Below are 14,858 nucleotides of genomic sequence, written 5' to 3' on the forward strand. Positions count from 1 at the left end.
ATTGTTATGGGGAAACTAAATCTTTCTAATTCGATCCTTAATTGATTCAGGACTATTATATCTAATGCATCAATCTCAACTTCCGTCAGATAAGTAGCTGAAAGAAAAGGATAAATATTGTATAATTATATAGACAAAGTTTAATAACAACAAGAACAATAAAAGTAATAAAGAAACACTTTTTGTACAAAATGCAGTTGAGTAAAAAGTAATATTTTTGACTACATTTTTTACTAAAATGTAATGAAATTAAAGTAAATGTCTCCCCAAATGGAATAATTCAGAAAAGTACAGATATGTGAGATATCAACAGCTTTAAAAAGACTAATTTATGATCCATCTTCAAAAGACATATTACACATCTATATGCTGTACACACACACACACACACACACACACACACACACACACACACACACACACACACACACACACAAACTGTCATTAAATCTTTACCTGGTGGTGGTGTTGATGGAACTGCATGTCATTTTGTGGAGAAGCCAAAGAAGAGCATAGACAGAAAAAGACAAAGTGGTTTAATTTCATGCTGTTACATATTATTATGAAATCAACTAAGGCATGTTTAAAAATGTATAAGATCTTAGGTGTTTAAGAACAATATAATGGATGGAAGAAGTGAAGAACTATTTTTTATGGCTATTATGTTCCTATCATAATTTATTTCTACAAGACTCTTTGCAAGTGTATTTTTACCTGGAGTTGTTGTGGATATGCATGTAGAAGAATCTATAAAACAAAATGTCATGATTAAAAATTAAATATACATTGTATTTAACCCACTGAAAAGTTTTCCATTAGGAATAAAAACATGTTTGTTCAGATTTGTGTAAATTTAAATTCACCTAAATATTTAATTCTATCAATACAAAAAACTTCTAAAATTAAAATGATGACAGTTAATGGTTGTTATTATGTGGTAATAAAGTAATATATTATCTCAAATTAGTTATGTTTATGTTTCCTGTGGTAATTCATACTTACTCATTAACTCATTGATTGGCTGGCAGAAGTGTCCATCATTTGGGAAAGCGTTGATGCAGCCACATGAGGAACTGGTGTCATTATCACAAGACCCATATTGTGTACACTTTTCACATGGCCAGAAATACTGATCCTCACACTTGCACTGATATTCAGTATCATTCAAATTGCATACTGTGGAATAGAAAATCATGCTGAGATCAAATATTATTACAACAATGCTGTGATATTAAAATATGTATTTTATTTAAATCTGAGAAATAATTAAATGTAGGCTATTTTTCATGTATAAGATGCAGTCATAGATCATACATAACCAGTTAGCAATTTTATTTTTGGAGCTATTTATAGATATTAGAAATAAGTCTGATTTATTGACCACTGGGTGGCGACATAATAAATTAAATAGACTTTGATGTCTAGATAAAAAGCAGGAGTGAATCGTGCGAGATAAAAAAAAAAGTTATTCTTAATGTAGTGATGTTTTTACAAAATAATAAATCACTAGAGTAAGTTAGCAGCAGAGTTAGCCTTTTTCTTTCCTACCATTTCTAAATGAGTTGAAAATCTATTTATTGCCTTTTCTATGAGTTTGTGAGCAGATATTTTACAGTGCAAAGTTAATAAACAAAATTTATTAGCATTTCATAATATCTGAATTTCTGCTTGCACACACACTGTTAGATCTGTTAATATGTTATACTCAAAAATATTTTCTCTCCAACTTCATGCCCAATTCTGCATAGAATCATAGAGAACTTTTTATTTTGTCAGCACCACCCAGTGACTTAAACAAAAAAACCCTGAATGCTGTTACACTGAATGCATTCAAGTCTCAGGATAATATTTTAGTTTAAGGTCCTTAAAAACACAAGAGAGAAATATCAGTAATACTCTGTATGACTCTATTGAAAGTGGGATCATATAATCTCTATGTTATTCTCATTAAATAGTCATGCCTATGTTTCCTGTTCCAATTCTTACATATTCATCAACTCAATGAATGACTGGTAGAAGTATCTATTATTTGGGAATGCGTTGATACAGACACATGAGGAACAAATCTTTAGCAAAGAAAATCTGAGAAGTCAGTTACCTGTAGTGATGTTAATTTCCATGATGTCAAAGTTATTATCTATTATGGAGTTAATAAAGTTTGTTAAATTGCTCCTCAGTAGATTCAGGACTGCTATATCTGCTGCATCAATCTCAACCTCAACCAGATACTCAACTGAGAAAATAGGGGGAAAAAATTTGTATCATTACATAGAAAAAAGTATGATATTAACAACAACAACAATAATATGGAAGACTGGTCAAAATGTTTACATCTTATAATGGATATTGTTGCAGTTTTACCTGTGCGTATTTCAACTGGACATGTCACGTTACCTATGTAAAGTAAATCATTTACATAATAAAAACAATTAAGAAAATAAATTCTAATTAAAACAGACTGTAAAAAAACAAGCTTTAGTCAGACATGTTTATGTTTTGTATGAAGTTTCAAACGTACTCAAGAGCTCAGAGTCTGGTTGGCAGAATTGTCCATCATTTGGGAAAGCGTTGATACAGCCACATGAGGAACCGGTGACGTTATTACAAGACCCATATTGTGTGCACTTTTCACATGGCCAGAAATACTGATCCTCACACTTGCACTGATATTCAGTATCATTCAAACTGCACACTGTGGAATAGAAAATCATGCTGATCATATAATTTCTAACACAATGTGACTGTGAGACTCAATAGAAACTGAAAAGTCAGTTACCTGTAGTGATGTTAATTTCCACAAACTCGACATTACTTATTGTTATGGGGAAATTAAAGCTTTTCAATTCGATCCTCAATTCATTCAGGACTATTATATCTAATGCATCAATCTCAACTTCCATCAGATAATTAGCTGAAAGAAAGAGGAAAATAGTGTGTAATTATATACAAAAAATTTAATAACAACAACAAAACAATAAAAGTAATAAAGAACACTGGTTAGAACTGCACATCTTATGGAAAATACTGGTAAAAGTTTAGCTGTGCATGGTACTACTGGACAGCTAAACCTTGCACTTTTAGTGCCGTAAACAAAATATTACTTCAGTAAAAGTGTCCTTTTAAATCTTCACCTGAGTAAAAGCACGAATGTATTTGCCTTCATATGTACTTTAATATTAAAACTACTGTGATTTATTGTGGCTATAATGTTTCTATTATCTTTTTATTTTTTTGACAAGATTCTTTGCTTAATCAACTGAGTTTATGTGAAAAGATTCTAATACTACTCTTAGTTCACCTAATTTTTTAATAGAATGATAATAGTTTGGTTTAGGAGTTTCTTCTATTATTTATTCATATCTAAATGTCCTACTTGATGTTGAACTCATGCTAAACTGTATATTGGTGTGAAGTAGATACTATCAACAAGTTCAAAACAGAACACATAGTTAGTTAGCGCTACCCTAATTGTTGGCTTGCTGTGTGTTTGTTTTATGTTTTTATCCATAAATAAAAGGACGACTGATTAAAAAGTACAGTTAAGTAAAAGTAAGATTTTGGACTTTGAAATGTAGTGAACTTAAAGTAAAGAGTTTCACCAAATGGAAATAATTCAGTAAAGTACAGATACATAAAAAAAGCTACTTAAGTACAGTAATAAATTACATTTACTTTCTTAGTGTCCACCACTGGGTTTGTGGAGGAAGTCCAGAAAACCTACCCATTATTAGAGTTCAGGTGTAGCGTTTAATTACATTTTTATTTCAGAAAGGGCAACATTTCTAAATATTACGTGCAACAGCTTTAAAAAGAATAATTTATGATCCATCTTCAAAAGACATATTACACATTTATATGCTGCACACACACACTTTCATTGAATCTTTACCTGGTGGTGTTGATGGAAATTCATATCATTTTGTGAAAAAGCCAAAGAAGAGCATGGACAGAAATAGAAGAATAGAAATTAATGATTCACCTCCAAGCTTTTACACATTATTATGAAGTCAACTAAGGAATGTTAAAAAAATATAATATCTCAGATGTTTAAGAACAGTATAATGGATTGATGGAAAGTTCACACTGATATATAAATACACAGTCAGTGAAACTTCACCTGTTTGTTCTGTTGTTGTTGAAGTGTCTGTATAAGAGAGAGAAAGGAAGAGAACAATTAAGAGAAGAACTGTACAAATTAAACATTTTCTAAAACAAACAAACAAATAAATAAATAAATGAATACAGAGGAAGAATTTATTTACACAGCGGGATAAAGATGATTTACCATAAAGATTACTTTATGTTCTTGTCGAAGAAAATATTATAATAACCTGTAATTTGAAACGCCCAGCGACCAGGAATATTGACATTACTAGAGGAAGACAGCTCAGGGGCACTGTTCACTGAAATGTTGACAAAAATGTTGTTCTGCCTGCCATAGCCGGCCTAGAAATATCAAATAAAATGTAAAATATATATTACACCTCATGATAAATTCACGAAAAGGGGAATTTCCAGGTATTTTTGTCTCTTATCAAAGAGTCAAAAGAACAATAAAGCTCTCACCAGCCAGTAAGGGGATGGAATAGAAGGAATGGTTCCATAGTTCATCAGGATAAAAGACAGGTTTCCACCATCTGAGGCCAAGACAACTTGAAGTGTTGCACCCTGACAGAGAAGGATAATTTAGGTACCATTGTGTTCTTTGAGCTTAAAAGATTGAATCAGTTGTTTTGACTTTTACCTGTAAAGAAGAATATTCAACAGGTACATTTTCCCAGGTGGAGACAAAGACCCAGGAAGCAGAAAAGGAAACATTGGGGAATGTTCTGTTAATTTCTTGGTTAGCTTGAGATATAAGAGGTCCGCTTGTGGCCTGCTCGTACGTCCATTTTCCTCCAATGTCAGAGTCCAGATCAGTCCACAGTGGCGCAATGATGTTTTTGCCAAGGTTTTGATTGGGGAATTCATCATTTATAATTGGAATGAAAAACGCCACATAACCGTCCATACTCAGCTGAGAGAGAAAACATACACATTATTCATCTACCAGCATTGTGACAGCAGAAAACACAGAGAAACATGACAGATGTTCGTAACCATTCAAAAAGATATACATCTAAAAATAGAAACAAACACACACTCACAGACACACATACAGACAAAACAAGCTTCGCAAATACAAAATCAAAAACACAAATTTATATGTAACTATGTGAAAACGTGCATTTCAGCTTGTTAAGTTTATATTTGAAAATGAATGAATTGAGTACAAACAAGGTATGAAAATAAGTGAATAATCGTGTGAATAATGAATTATATTTAAAAACACACAACTTTAAGATGAGATGACAAATTTCTGTATTTGCAATTACATTGAATTGAGAGTAGGCGTTTCCACCGTAATTGAATGTTTGCTGCAGCTGAATCGTTTCATACATTCCATCACTGAGAAATAGTTTTGTTGCTCCAGATCCCACTTGAAACAAAGGTGAAGCTGAAACAAAACAACAAAAATAATAATGAAGAATACATTTTAATTTTACACAATTATAAGTTATTTAATTTTAGACCACAGTATTTTTTAAATGTGGCACGCATTCACACACAGAAAAGTGCTTTTTACTTGAGAAAATGTACAAATGAAGTTGCCTTCAAATGTATTTAAGTATCCAAACTACTGATTTATTACGGCTTTAATGTTTTTATTATCCATTTTATCACAAGACTATTTGTATAATCAATTCAGTTTATATGAAAAGACTCAAATGTTACTCGTAGCACATAAATCTTTAAATAAAGTCATATGAATGAGTCACTGAGACACTGATTGAAACCTATTAAAATGATCATGAGGCCAAAACCTTCTTTTCAGCTACTTCCAAAAAAAACAAAACAACGAGTTTGAGTCCGGAGATTCTTCCATCATTTATTGCTCTCAAAATCATCTGCCTGCTGTTGAACTGAAGCTTAACTGTATGTTGGTGATAAGTAGATACACCAAGCAGCAGCTAAAACAAGTTTAAAACAGAGCTCACGCTCTACACTGACTGGTGTCTCCCTGTGTGCTTATAATAAGATATTATACAAGTGTATTTTTACCTGGAGTTGGGGTGGATATGCATGTAGAAGAATCTATAAAACAAAATGAAATTGAAAATTAAAAATAAATTGAATTTAACCCATTCTAACTTTTTTCCTGAGAAATTACAAAAATGTTGGTGAATATCAAAATCTATTAATACAAAATGGTTGCAATTGGATACTACTAAAGTAATATATTATCTAAAATTTGTCAGGCTTATGTTTCCTGTGGTAATTCATACTTACTCATCAACTCAGTGATTGGCTGGCAGAAGTATCCATCATTTGGGAAAGCGTTGATGCAGCCACATGAGGAACTGGTGTCATTATTACAAGACCCATATTGTGTACACTTTTCACATGGCCAGAAATACTGATCCTCACACTTGCACTGATATTGAGTATCATTCAAACTGCATACTGTGCAATAGAAAATCATGCTGAGATCAAATATTAAAACAATGCTGTGATTTTTAAATATATATTTTAAATGAATCTGAGAAAAACACACACTGTTGAATCTGTTATTATTTTACATTCAAAAATGTTTTCTCATGACTAACTTTTTATTTTGTCAGCACTATCCAGTGACTTAAACAAAAAAACCCTGAATGCTGTTACACTGAATGCATTCAAGTCTCAGGATAATATTTTAGTTTAAGGTCCTTAAAAACACAAGAGAGAAATATCAGTAATACTCTGTATGACTCTATTGAAAGTGGGATCATATAATCTCTATGTTATTCTCATTAAATATTCATGCCTATGTTTCCTGTTCCAATTCTTACATATTCATCAACTCAATGAATGACTGGTAGAAGTATGCATTATTTGGGAATGCGTTTATACAGACACATGAGGAACAAATCATTAGCAAAGGAAATCTGAGAAGTCAGTTACCTGTAGTGATGTTAATTTCCATGATGTCAAAGTTATTATCTATTATGGAGTTAATGAAGTTTGTTAAATTGCTCCTCAGTAGATTCAGGACTGCTATATCTGCTGCATCAATCTCAACCTCAACCAGATACTCAACTGAGAAAATAGGGGAAAAAATTTGTATCATTATATAGAAAAAGAATAATATTAACAACAACAACAACAATAATATGGAAGACTGGTCAAAATGTTTACATTTTATAATTCATATTGTTGCAGTTTTACCTGTGGGTATTTCAACTGGACATGTCGCGTTACCTATGTAAAGTAAATCATTTACATCATAAAAACAATTAAGAAAATAAATTCTAATTAAAACAGACTGTAAAAAAACAAGCTTTAGTCAGACATGTTTATGTTTTGTATGAAGTTTCAAACGTACTCAAGAGCTCAGTGTCTGGTTGGCAGAAGTATCCATCATTTGGGAAAGCGTTGATGCAGCCACATGAGGAACTGGTGACGTTATTACAAGACCCATATTGTGTGCACTTTTCACATGGCCAGAAATACTGATCCTCACACTTGCACTGATATTCAGTATCATTCAAACTGCACACTGTGGAATAGAAAATCATGCTGATCATATAATTTCTAACACAATGTAACTGTGAGACTCAATAGAAACTGAAAAGTCAGTTACCTGTAGTGATGTTAATTTCCACAAACTCGACATTACTTATTGTTATGGGAATATTAAAGCTTTTCAATTCGATCCTCATTTGATTCAGGACAACTATATCTAATGCATCAATCTCAACTTCCATCAGATAATTAGCTGAAAGAAAGAGGAAAATAGTGTGTAATTATATACAAAAAGTTTAATAACAACAACAACAATAATAGTAATAAAGAACACTGGTCAGAACTGCACATCTTATGGTAGATACTGGGAGAAGGTTTAGCTGTGTGTGATACTGCTGGACAGCTAAACCGCTCCCAGTATCTGCCATAAGATGTGCAGTTCTGACCAGTGTTCTTTATTACTTTTATTGCACTATAAGTGCACTAAACAAAATATTACTTCAGTAAAAGTGTCCTTTACATCTTCACCTGAGTAAAAGCTCAAATGTATTTGCCTTCATATGTACTTTAATATTTAAACTACTGTGATTTATTGTGGCTATAATGTTTCTATTATCTTTTTTTTTTTGACAAGATTCTTTGCTTAATCAACTGAGTTTATGTGAAAACATTCTAATGCTACTCTTAGTGCACCTAATTTTTTAATAGAATGATTATAGTTCGATTTAGGAGTTTCTTCTATCATTTATTCATATCATAATGTCCTACTTGATGTTGAACTGATGCTAAACTGTATATTGGTGTGAAGTAGATACTATCAACAAGTTCAAAACAGAACACTCAGTTAGTTAGCTCTACCCTAAATGTTGGCTTGCTGTTTGTTTGTTTTACATTTTTATCCATAAATAAAAAAGGACGACTGATTAAAAAAAATACAGTTAAGTAAAAAGTAAGATTTTTGACTTTGAAATGTAGAGAAGTTAAAGTAAAAGTCTCCCCAAATGGAAATAATTCAGTAAAGTACAGATACATGAAAAAGCTAATTAAGTACAGTAATGAATTACATTTACATTGTTACTGTCCACCACTGGGTTTGAGGAGGAAGTCCAGAAAACTTACTCATTGCTAGTATTTAGTTGTAGCGTTTAATTACATTTTAATTTCAGAAAGGGTAACATTTCTAAATATATTACGTGCAACAGCTTTAAAAAGAATAATTTATGATCCATCTCCAAAAGACATATTACACATTTATATGCTGCACACACACACACACTGTCATTGAATCTTTACCTGGTGGTGTTGATGGAAATTCATATCATTTTGTGAAAAAGCCAAAGAAGAGCATGGACAGAAATAGAAGAAAAGAAATGAATGATTAACTTCCAAGCTTTTACACATTATTATGAATTCAACTAAGACATGTTTAAAAAAATATAATATCTCAGATGTTTAAGAACAGTATAATGGATTGATGGAAAGTTCACACTAATATATAAATACACAGTCAGTGAAACTTCACCTGTTTGTTCTGTTGTTGTTGAAGTGTCTGTATAAGAGAGAGAAAGGAAGAGAAAAATTAAGAGAAGAACTGTACAAATTAAACATTTTCTAAAACAAACAAACAAATAAATAAATAAATGAATACAAGCGGGATAAAGATGATTTACCATATAGATTATATTATGTTCTTGTCGAAGAAAAGATTATAATAACCTGTAATTTGAAACGCCCAGCGACCAGGAATATTGACATTACTAGAGGAAGACAGCTCAGGGGCACTGTTCACTGAAATGTTGACAAAAATGTTGTTCTGCCTGCCATAGCCGCCTAGAAAAATCCAATAAAATTTAAACTATATATTACACCCCATGATAAATTCACGAAAAGGGGAATTTCCAGGTATTTTTGTCTCTTATCAAAGAGTCAAAAGAACCATAAAGCTCTCACCAGCCAGTAAGGGGATGGAATAGAAGGAATGGTTCCATAGTTCATCATGATGAAAGACAGGTTTCCACCATCTGAGGCCAAGACAACTTGAAGTGTTGCATTCTGACAGAGAAGGATAATTTAGGTACCATTGTGTTCTTTGCGCTTAAAAGACTGAATGAGTTGTTTTGACTTTTACCTGTGAAGAAGAATATTCAACAGGTACATTTTCCCAGGTGGAGACAAAGACCCAGGAAGCAGAAAAGGAAACATTAGGGAACGTTCTGTTAATTTCTTGGTTAGCTTGAGATATAAGAGGTCCGCTTGTGGCCTGCTCGTACGTCCATTTTCCTCCAATGTCAGAGTCCAGATCAGTCCACAGTGGCGCAATGATGTTTTTGCCAAGGTTTTGATTGGGAATTCATCATTTATAATTGGAATGAAAACGCCACATAACCGTCCATACTCAGCTGAGAGAAAACATACACATTATTCATCTACCAGCATTGTGACAGCAGAAAACACAGAGAAACATGACAGATGTTCGTTAACATTCAAAAAGATATACATCTAAAAAAAGAAACAAACACACACTCACAGACACACATAGAGACAAAACAAGCTTCATAAATACAAAATCAAAACACATAAATTCATATGTAACTATGTGAATAGTTGTGCATTTCAGCTTGTTAAGTTTAAATGTGAAAATGAATGAATTGAGTACAAACAAGGTATGAAAATAAGTGAATAATCGTGTGAATAATAAATTATATTTAAAAACACACAACTTTAAGATGAGATGACAAATTTCTGTATTTGCAATTACATTGAATTGAGAGTAGGCGTTTCCACCGTAATTGAATGTTTGCTGCAGCTGAATCGTTTCATACATTCCATCACTGAGAAGTAGTTTTGTTGCTCCAGATCCCACTTGAAACAAAGGTGAAGCTGAAACAAAACAACAAAAATAATAATAAATAATACATTTTAATTTTACAAAATTATAAGTAATTTAATTTTAGACCACAGTATTTTTTAAATGTGGCACGCATTTAAACACAGAAAATGAACTTTTACATGATGCTTTGTCGCTTGCTAATGTGAGCATGGTGTGACTGCATAAACACTTAATTGTCTTTACTATTCAGGTATCCTATGTAGTGTGTAACATGTGGTTTGTTCAGTGGTGAACAAAGTACACAAACCATGTACTTGAGTTAAAGTAGAGATGCACTTGGTAAAATATTTCTGCAGTTAAAGTAAAAGTGCTTTTTACTTGAGTGAAAGTACAAATGAAGTTGCCTTCAAATGTATTTAAGTATCCAAACTACTGATTTATTACAGCTTTAATGATTTTATTATCCATTTTATCACAAGACTATTTGCATAATCAATTCAGTTTATATGAAAAGACTCGAATGTTACTCGTAGCACATAAATCTTTAAATAAAGTCATATGAATGAGTCACTGAGACACTGATTGAAACCTATTAAAATATTCATGAGGCCAAAAACTTCTTTTCAGCTACTTCCAAAAAACACTGTCACTGTAACAGGTCACTGGTGTTGTGGCGAGTTTGAGTCAGGAGATTCTTCCATCATTTATTGCTCTCAAAATCTTCTGCCTGCTGTTGATCTGAAGCTAAACTGTATGTTGGTGATAAGTAGATAGACCAAGCAGCAGCTAAAACAAGTTTAAAACAGAGCTCACGCTCTACACTGACTGGTGTCTTGCTGTGTGCTTATAATAAGATATTATACAAGTGTATTTTTACCTGGAGTTGGTGTGGATATGCATGTAGAAGAATCTATAAAACAAAATGAAATTGAAAATTACAAATAAATTGTATTAAACCCGTTCTAACTTTTTTCCTGAGAAATTACAAAAATGTTGGTGAAGTATTAAAATCTATTAATACAAAATGGTTGCAATTGGATACTACTAAAGTAATATATTATCTAAAATTTGTCAGGCTTATGTTTCCTGTGATAATTCATACTTACTCATCAACTCATTTAATGGCTGGCAGAAGTATCGATCATTTGGGAAAGCGCTGATGCAGCCACATGAGGAACTGGTGTCATTATCACAAGACCCATATTGTGTACACTTTTCACATGGCCAGAAATACTGATCCTCACACTTGCACTGATATTTAGTATCATTCAAACTGCATACTGTGGAATAGAAAATCATGCTGAGATCAAATATTATTACAACAATGCTGTGATATTAAAATATGTATTTTATTTAAATCTGAGAAATAATTAAATGTAGGCTATTTTCATGTATAAGATGCAGTCATAGATCATACATAACCAGTTAGCAATTTTATTTTTGGAGCTATTTATAGATATTAGAAATAAGTCTGATTTATTGACCACTGGGTGGCGACATAATAAATTAAATAGACTTTGATGTCTAGATAAAAAGCAGGAGTGAATCGTGCGAGATAAAAAAAAAAGTTATTCTTAATGTAGTGATGTTTTTACAAAATAATAAATCACTAGAGTAAGTTAGCAGCAGAGTTAGCCTTTTTCTTTCCTACCATTTCTAAATGAGTTGAAAATCTATTTATTGCCTTTTCTATGAGTTTGTGAGCAGATATTTTACAGTGCAAAGTTAATAAACAAAATTTATTAGCATTTCATAATATCTGAATTTCTGCTTGCACACACACTGTTAGATCTGTTAATATTTTATACTCAAAAATATTTTCTCTCCAACTTCATGCCTAATTCTGCATAGAATCATAGAGAACTTTTTATTTTGTCAGCACCACTCAGTGACTTAAACAGAAAAACCCTGATTGCTGCTACACTGAATGCATTCAAGTCTCGGGATAATATTCTAGTTTAAGGTCATTAAAAACACAAGAGAGAAATATCAGTAATACTCTGTATGACTCTATTTGAAGTGGGATCATATAATCTCTATGTTATTCTCATTAAATAGTCATGCCTATGTTTCCTGTTTCAATTCTTACATATCCATTAACTCAATGAATGACTGGAAGAAGTATCCATTATTTGGGAATGCGTTGATACAGACACATGAGGAACAAATCATAAGTAAACAAAATCTTAGAAGTCAGTTACCTGTAGTGATGTTCATTTCCATGATGTCAAAGTTATTATCTATTATGGAGATAATGAAGTTTGTTAAATTGCTCCTCAGTAGATTCAGGACTGCTATATCTGCTGCATCAATCTCAACCTCAACCAGATACTCAACTGAGAAAATAGGGGAAAAAAATTGCATCATTATATAGAAAAAGTATAATGTTAATAACAACAAAATAATATGGAAGACTGGTCAAAATGTTTAAATCTTAAAATAAATATTGTTTCAGTTTTACCTGTGCGTATTTCTACTGGACATGTCACGTTACCTATGTAAAGTAAATCATTTACATCATAAAAAAAGATGAAAAAAAAAAATGTCTAATTGAAACAGACTGTAAAAAAACAAGCTTTAGTCAGACATGTTTATGTTTTGTATGAAATTTCATACATACTCAAAAGCTCAGTGTCTGGTTGGCAGAATTGTCCATCATTTGGGAAAGTGTTGATGCAGCCACATGAGGAACTGGTGACGTTATTGCAAGACCCATATTGTGTGCACTTTTCACATGGCCAGAAATACTGATCCTCACACTTGCACTGATATTCAGTATCATTTAAACTGCACACTGTTGAATAGAAAATCATGCTGAGATCAAATATTAATTAAGCAATGCTGAGGTTTAAAAATATATATATTTTAAATGCATCTTAGTGATAATTAAATTATAGTCATTTGCATGTTCAAGATACTTTAAATTGTAAGCAGTTATAAATTGATAAATAAAATAGAAACAGTTAGCAATAATCTAAATATAAGTGATGGGTTTATTTTTGGAGCCATTTATACATATGATAGAGTTGTTTGAGTTATTGACCACTGGGTGGCAACATAATAAATAAAAGGGGTTTTAATTTCTAGATAAAAAAAAAAAAGTTCTTTCGGCTTTTTCCTTTAGGGGTCGCCAAAGCGGCTCATCCGTATTCGAGATCCGCATGTTCGATTTGGCACATGTATTTACGCTGGATGCACTTTCTAACGCAACCTTCCCCTTTTATTGGGGCTTGGGACCGGCACTAGAGTGTGAATCTAGAAAAAAAAAGTTCTTCGGCTTTTTCCTTTAGGGGTCGCCAAAGCGGCTCATCCGTATTCGAGATCCGCATGTTCGATTTGGCACATGTATTTACGCTGGATGCACTTTCTAACGCAACCTTCCCCCTTTTATTGGGGCTTGGGACCGGCACTAGGAGTGTGAATCTAGAAAAAAAAAATCCTCAATATAATGACCTTTTTATAGAATAATAAATCACTAGCATGAGGTAGACATGTTTTCTTCAACCAATTCCAAATGAGTTACTACAATAACCACGGTAGTTTTGGATATGCAAATCTATTTATTGCCTTTTCATTGAGTATTTGAGCAGATATTTTACAGTGCAAATTTAATAAACAAAAACAAGCATTACATAATTTCTGAATTCCTGCTTGCACACTTCTGGATCTGCTATTATTTTATATTTAAAAATATTTCCTCTCCAACTTCATGCCCATTTCTGCATACAATCATTGAGAACTTTTTATTTTGTCAGCACCACCCAGTGACAACCAAAGCAACTGAATTTTCCTATCCTCCTTGCATTCAAATTTCATGACAACATTTGAGTTTAAGGTCATTAAAAACACTGGAGAACAATATCAGTAATATTCTGTATGACTCTATTGAATGTGGGATCATATCATTTCTAACACAATGTGACTGTGAGACTCAATAGAAACTGAAAGTCAGTTACCTGTAGTGATGTTAATTTCCACAAACTCGACATTACTTATTGTTATGGGGAAACTAAATCTTTCTAATTCGATCCTTAATTGATTCAGGACTATTATATCTAATGCATCAATCTCAACTTCCGTCAGATAAGTAGCTGAAAGAAAAGGATAAATATTGTATAATTATATAGACAAAGTTTAATAACAACAAGAACAATAAAAGTAATAAAGAAACACTTTTTGTACAAAATGCAGTTGAGTAAAAGTAATATTTTGACTACATTTTTACTAAAATGTAATGAAATTAAAGTAAATGTCTCCCCAAATGGAATAATTCAGAAAAGTACAGATATGTGAGATATCAACAGCTTTAAAAAGACTAATTTATGATCCATCTTCAAAAGACATATTACACATCTATATGCTGTACACACACACACACACACACACACACACACACACACACACACACACACACACACACACACACACACACACACACACAAACTGTCATTAAATCTTTACCTGGTGGTGGTGTTGATGGAAC

General features: G+C 32.2%; 1 protein-coding gene across 1 annotated transcript in view; it reads right to left on the bottom strand.

The window, feature by feature from the left end:
* LOC124393668 overlaps window positions 1–14,858 on the bottom strand; it is a 100,235-nt gene that overhangs the window by 28,972 nt on the left and 56,405 nt on the right. The window contains exons 41-59 of the mRNA XM_046861629.1: window positions 14,837–14,857; window positions 14,332–14,466; window positions 12,996–13,169; window positions 12,837–12,869; window positions 12,577–12,711; window positions 11,482–11,655; window positions 11,253–11,285; window positions 7,664–7,798; window positions 7,406–7,579; window positions 7,249–7,281; window positions 6,985–7,119; window positions 6,331–6,504; window positions 6,103–6,135; window positions 5,376–5,497; window positions 4,745–5,017; window positions 4,567–4,668; window positions 4,332–4,446; window positions 4,118–4,144; window positions 2,777–2,911 (exon numbers count right to left, since the gene is read on the bottom strand). Coding sequence (XP_046717585.1) covers window positions 2,777–2,911; window positions 4,118–4,144; window positions 4,332–4,446; window positions 4,567–4,668; window positions 4,745–5,017; window positions 5,376–5,497; window positions 6,103–6,135; window positions 6,331–6,504; window positions 6,985–7,119; window positions 7,249–7,281; window positions 7,406–7,579; window positions 7,664–7,798; window positions 11,253–11,285; window positions 11,482–11,655; window positions 12,577–12,711; window positions 12,837–12,869; window positions 12,996–13,169; window positions 14,332–14,466; window positions 14,837–14,857 — 2,163 coding nt within the window. The remainder of the gene's footprint in view (window positions 1–2,776; window positions 2,912–4,117; window positions 4,145–4,331; window positions 4,447–4,566; window positions 4,669–4,744; window positions 5,018–5,375; window positions 5,498–6,102; window positions 6,136–6,330; window positions 6,505–6,984; window positions 7,120–7,248; window positions 7,282–7,405; window positions 7,580–7,663; window positions 7,799–11,252; window positions 11,286–11,481; window positions 11,656–12,576; window positions 12,712–12,836; window positions 12,870–12,995; window positions 13,170–14,331; window positions 14,467–14,836; window position 14,858) is intronic.

Source organism: Silurus meridionalis, chromosome 11, assembly GCF_014805685.1.
Source record: "Silurus meridionalis isolate SWU-2019-XX chromosome 11, ASM1480568v1, whole genome shotgun sequence".
NCBI lineage: Eukaryota > Metazoa > Chordata > Actinopteri > Siluriformes > Siluridae > Silurus > Silurus meridionalis.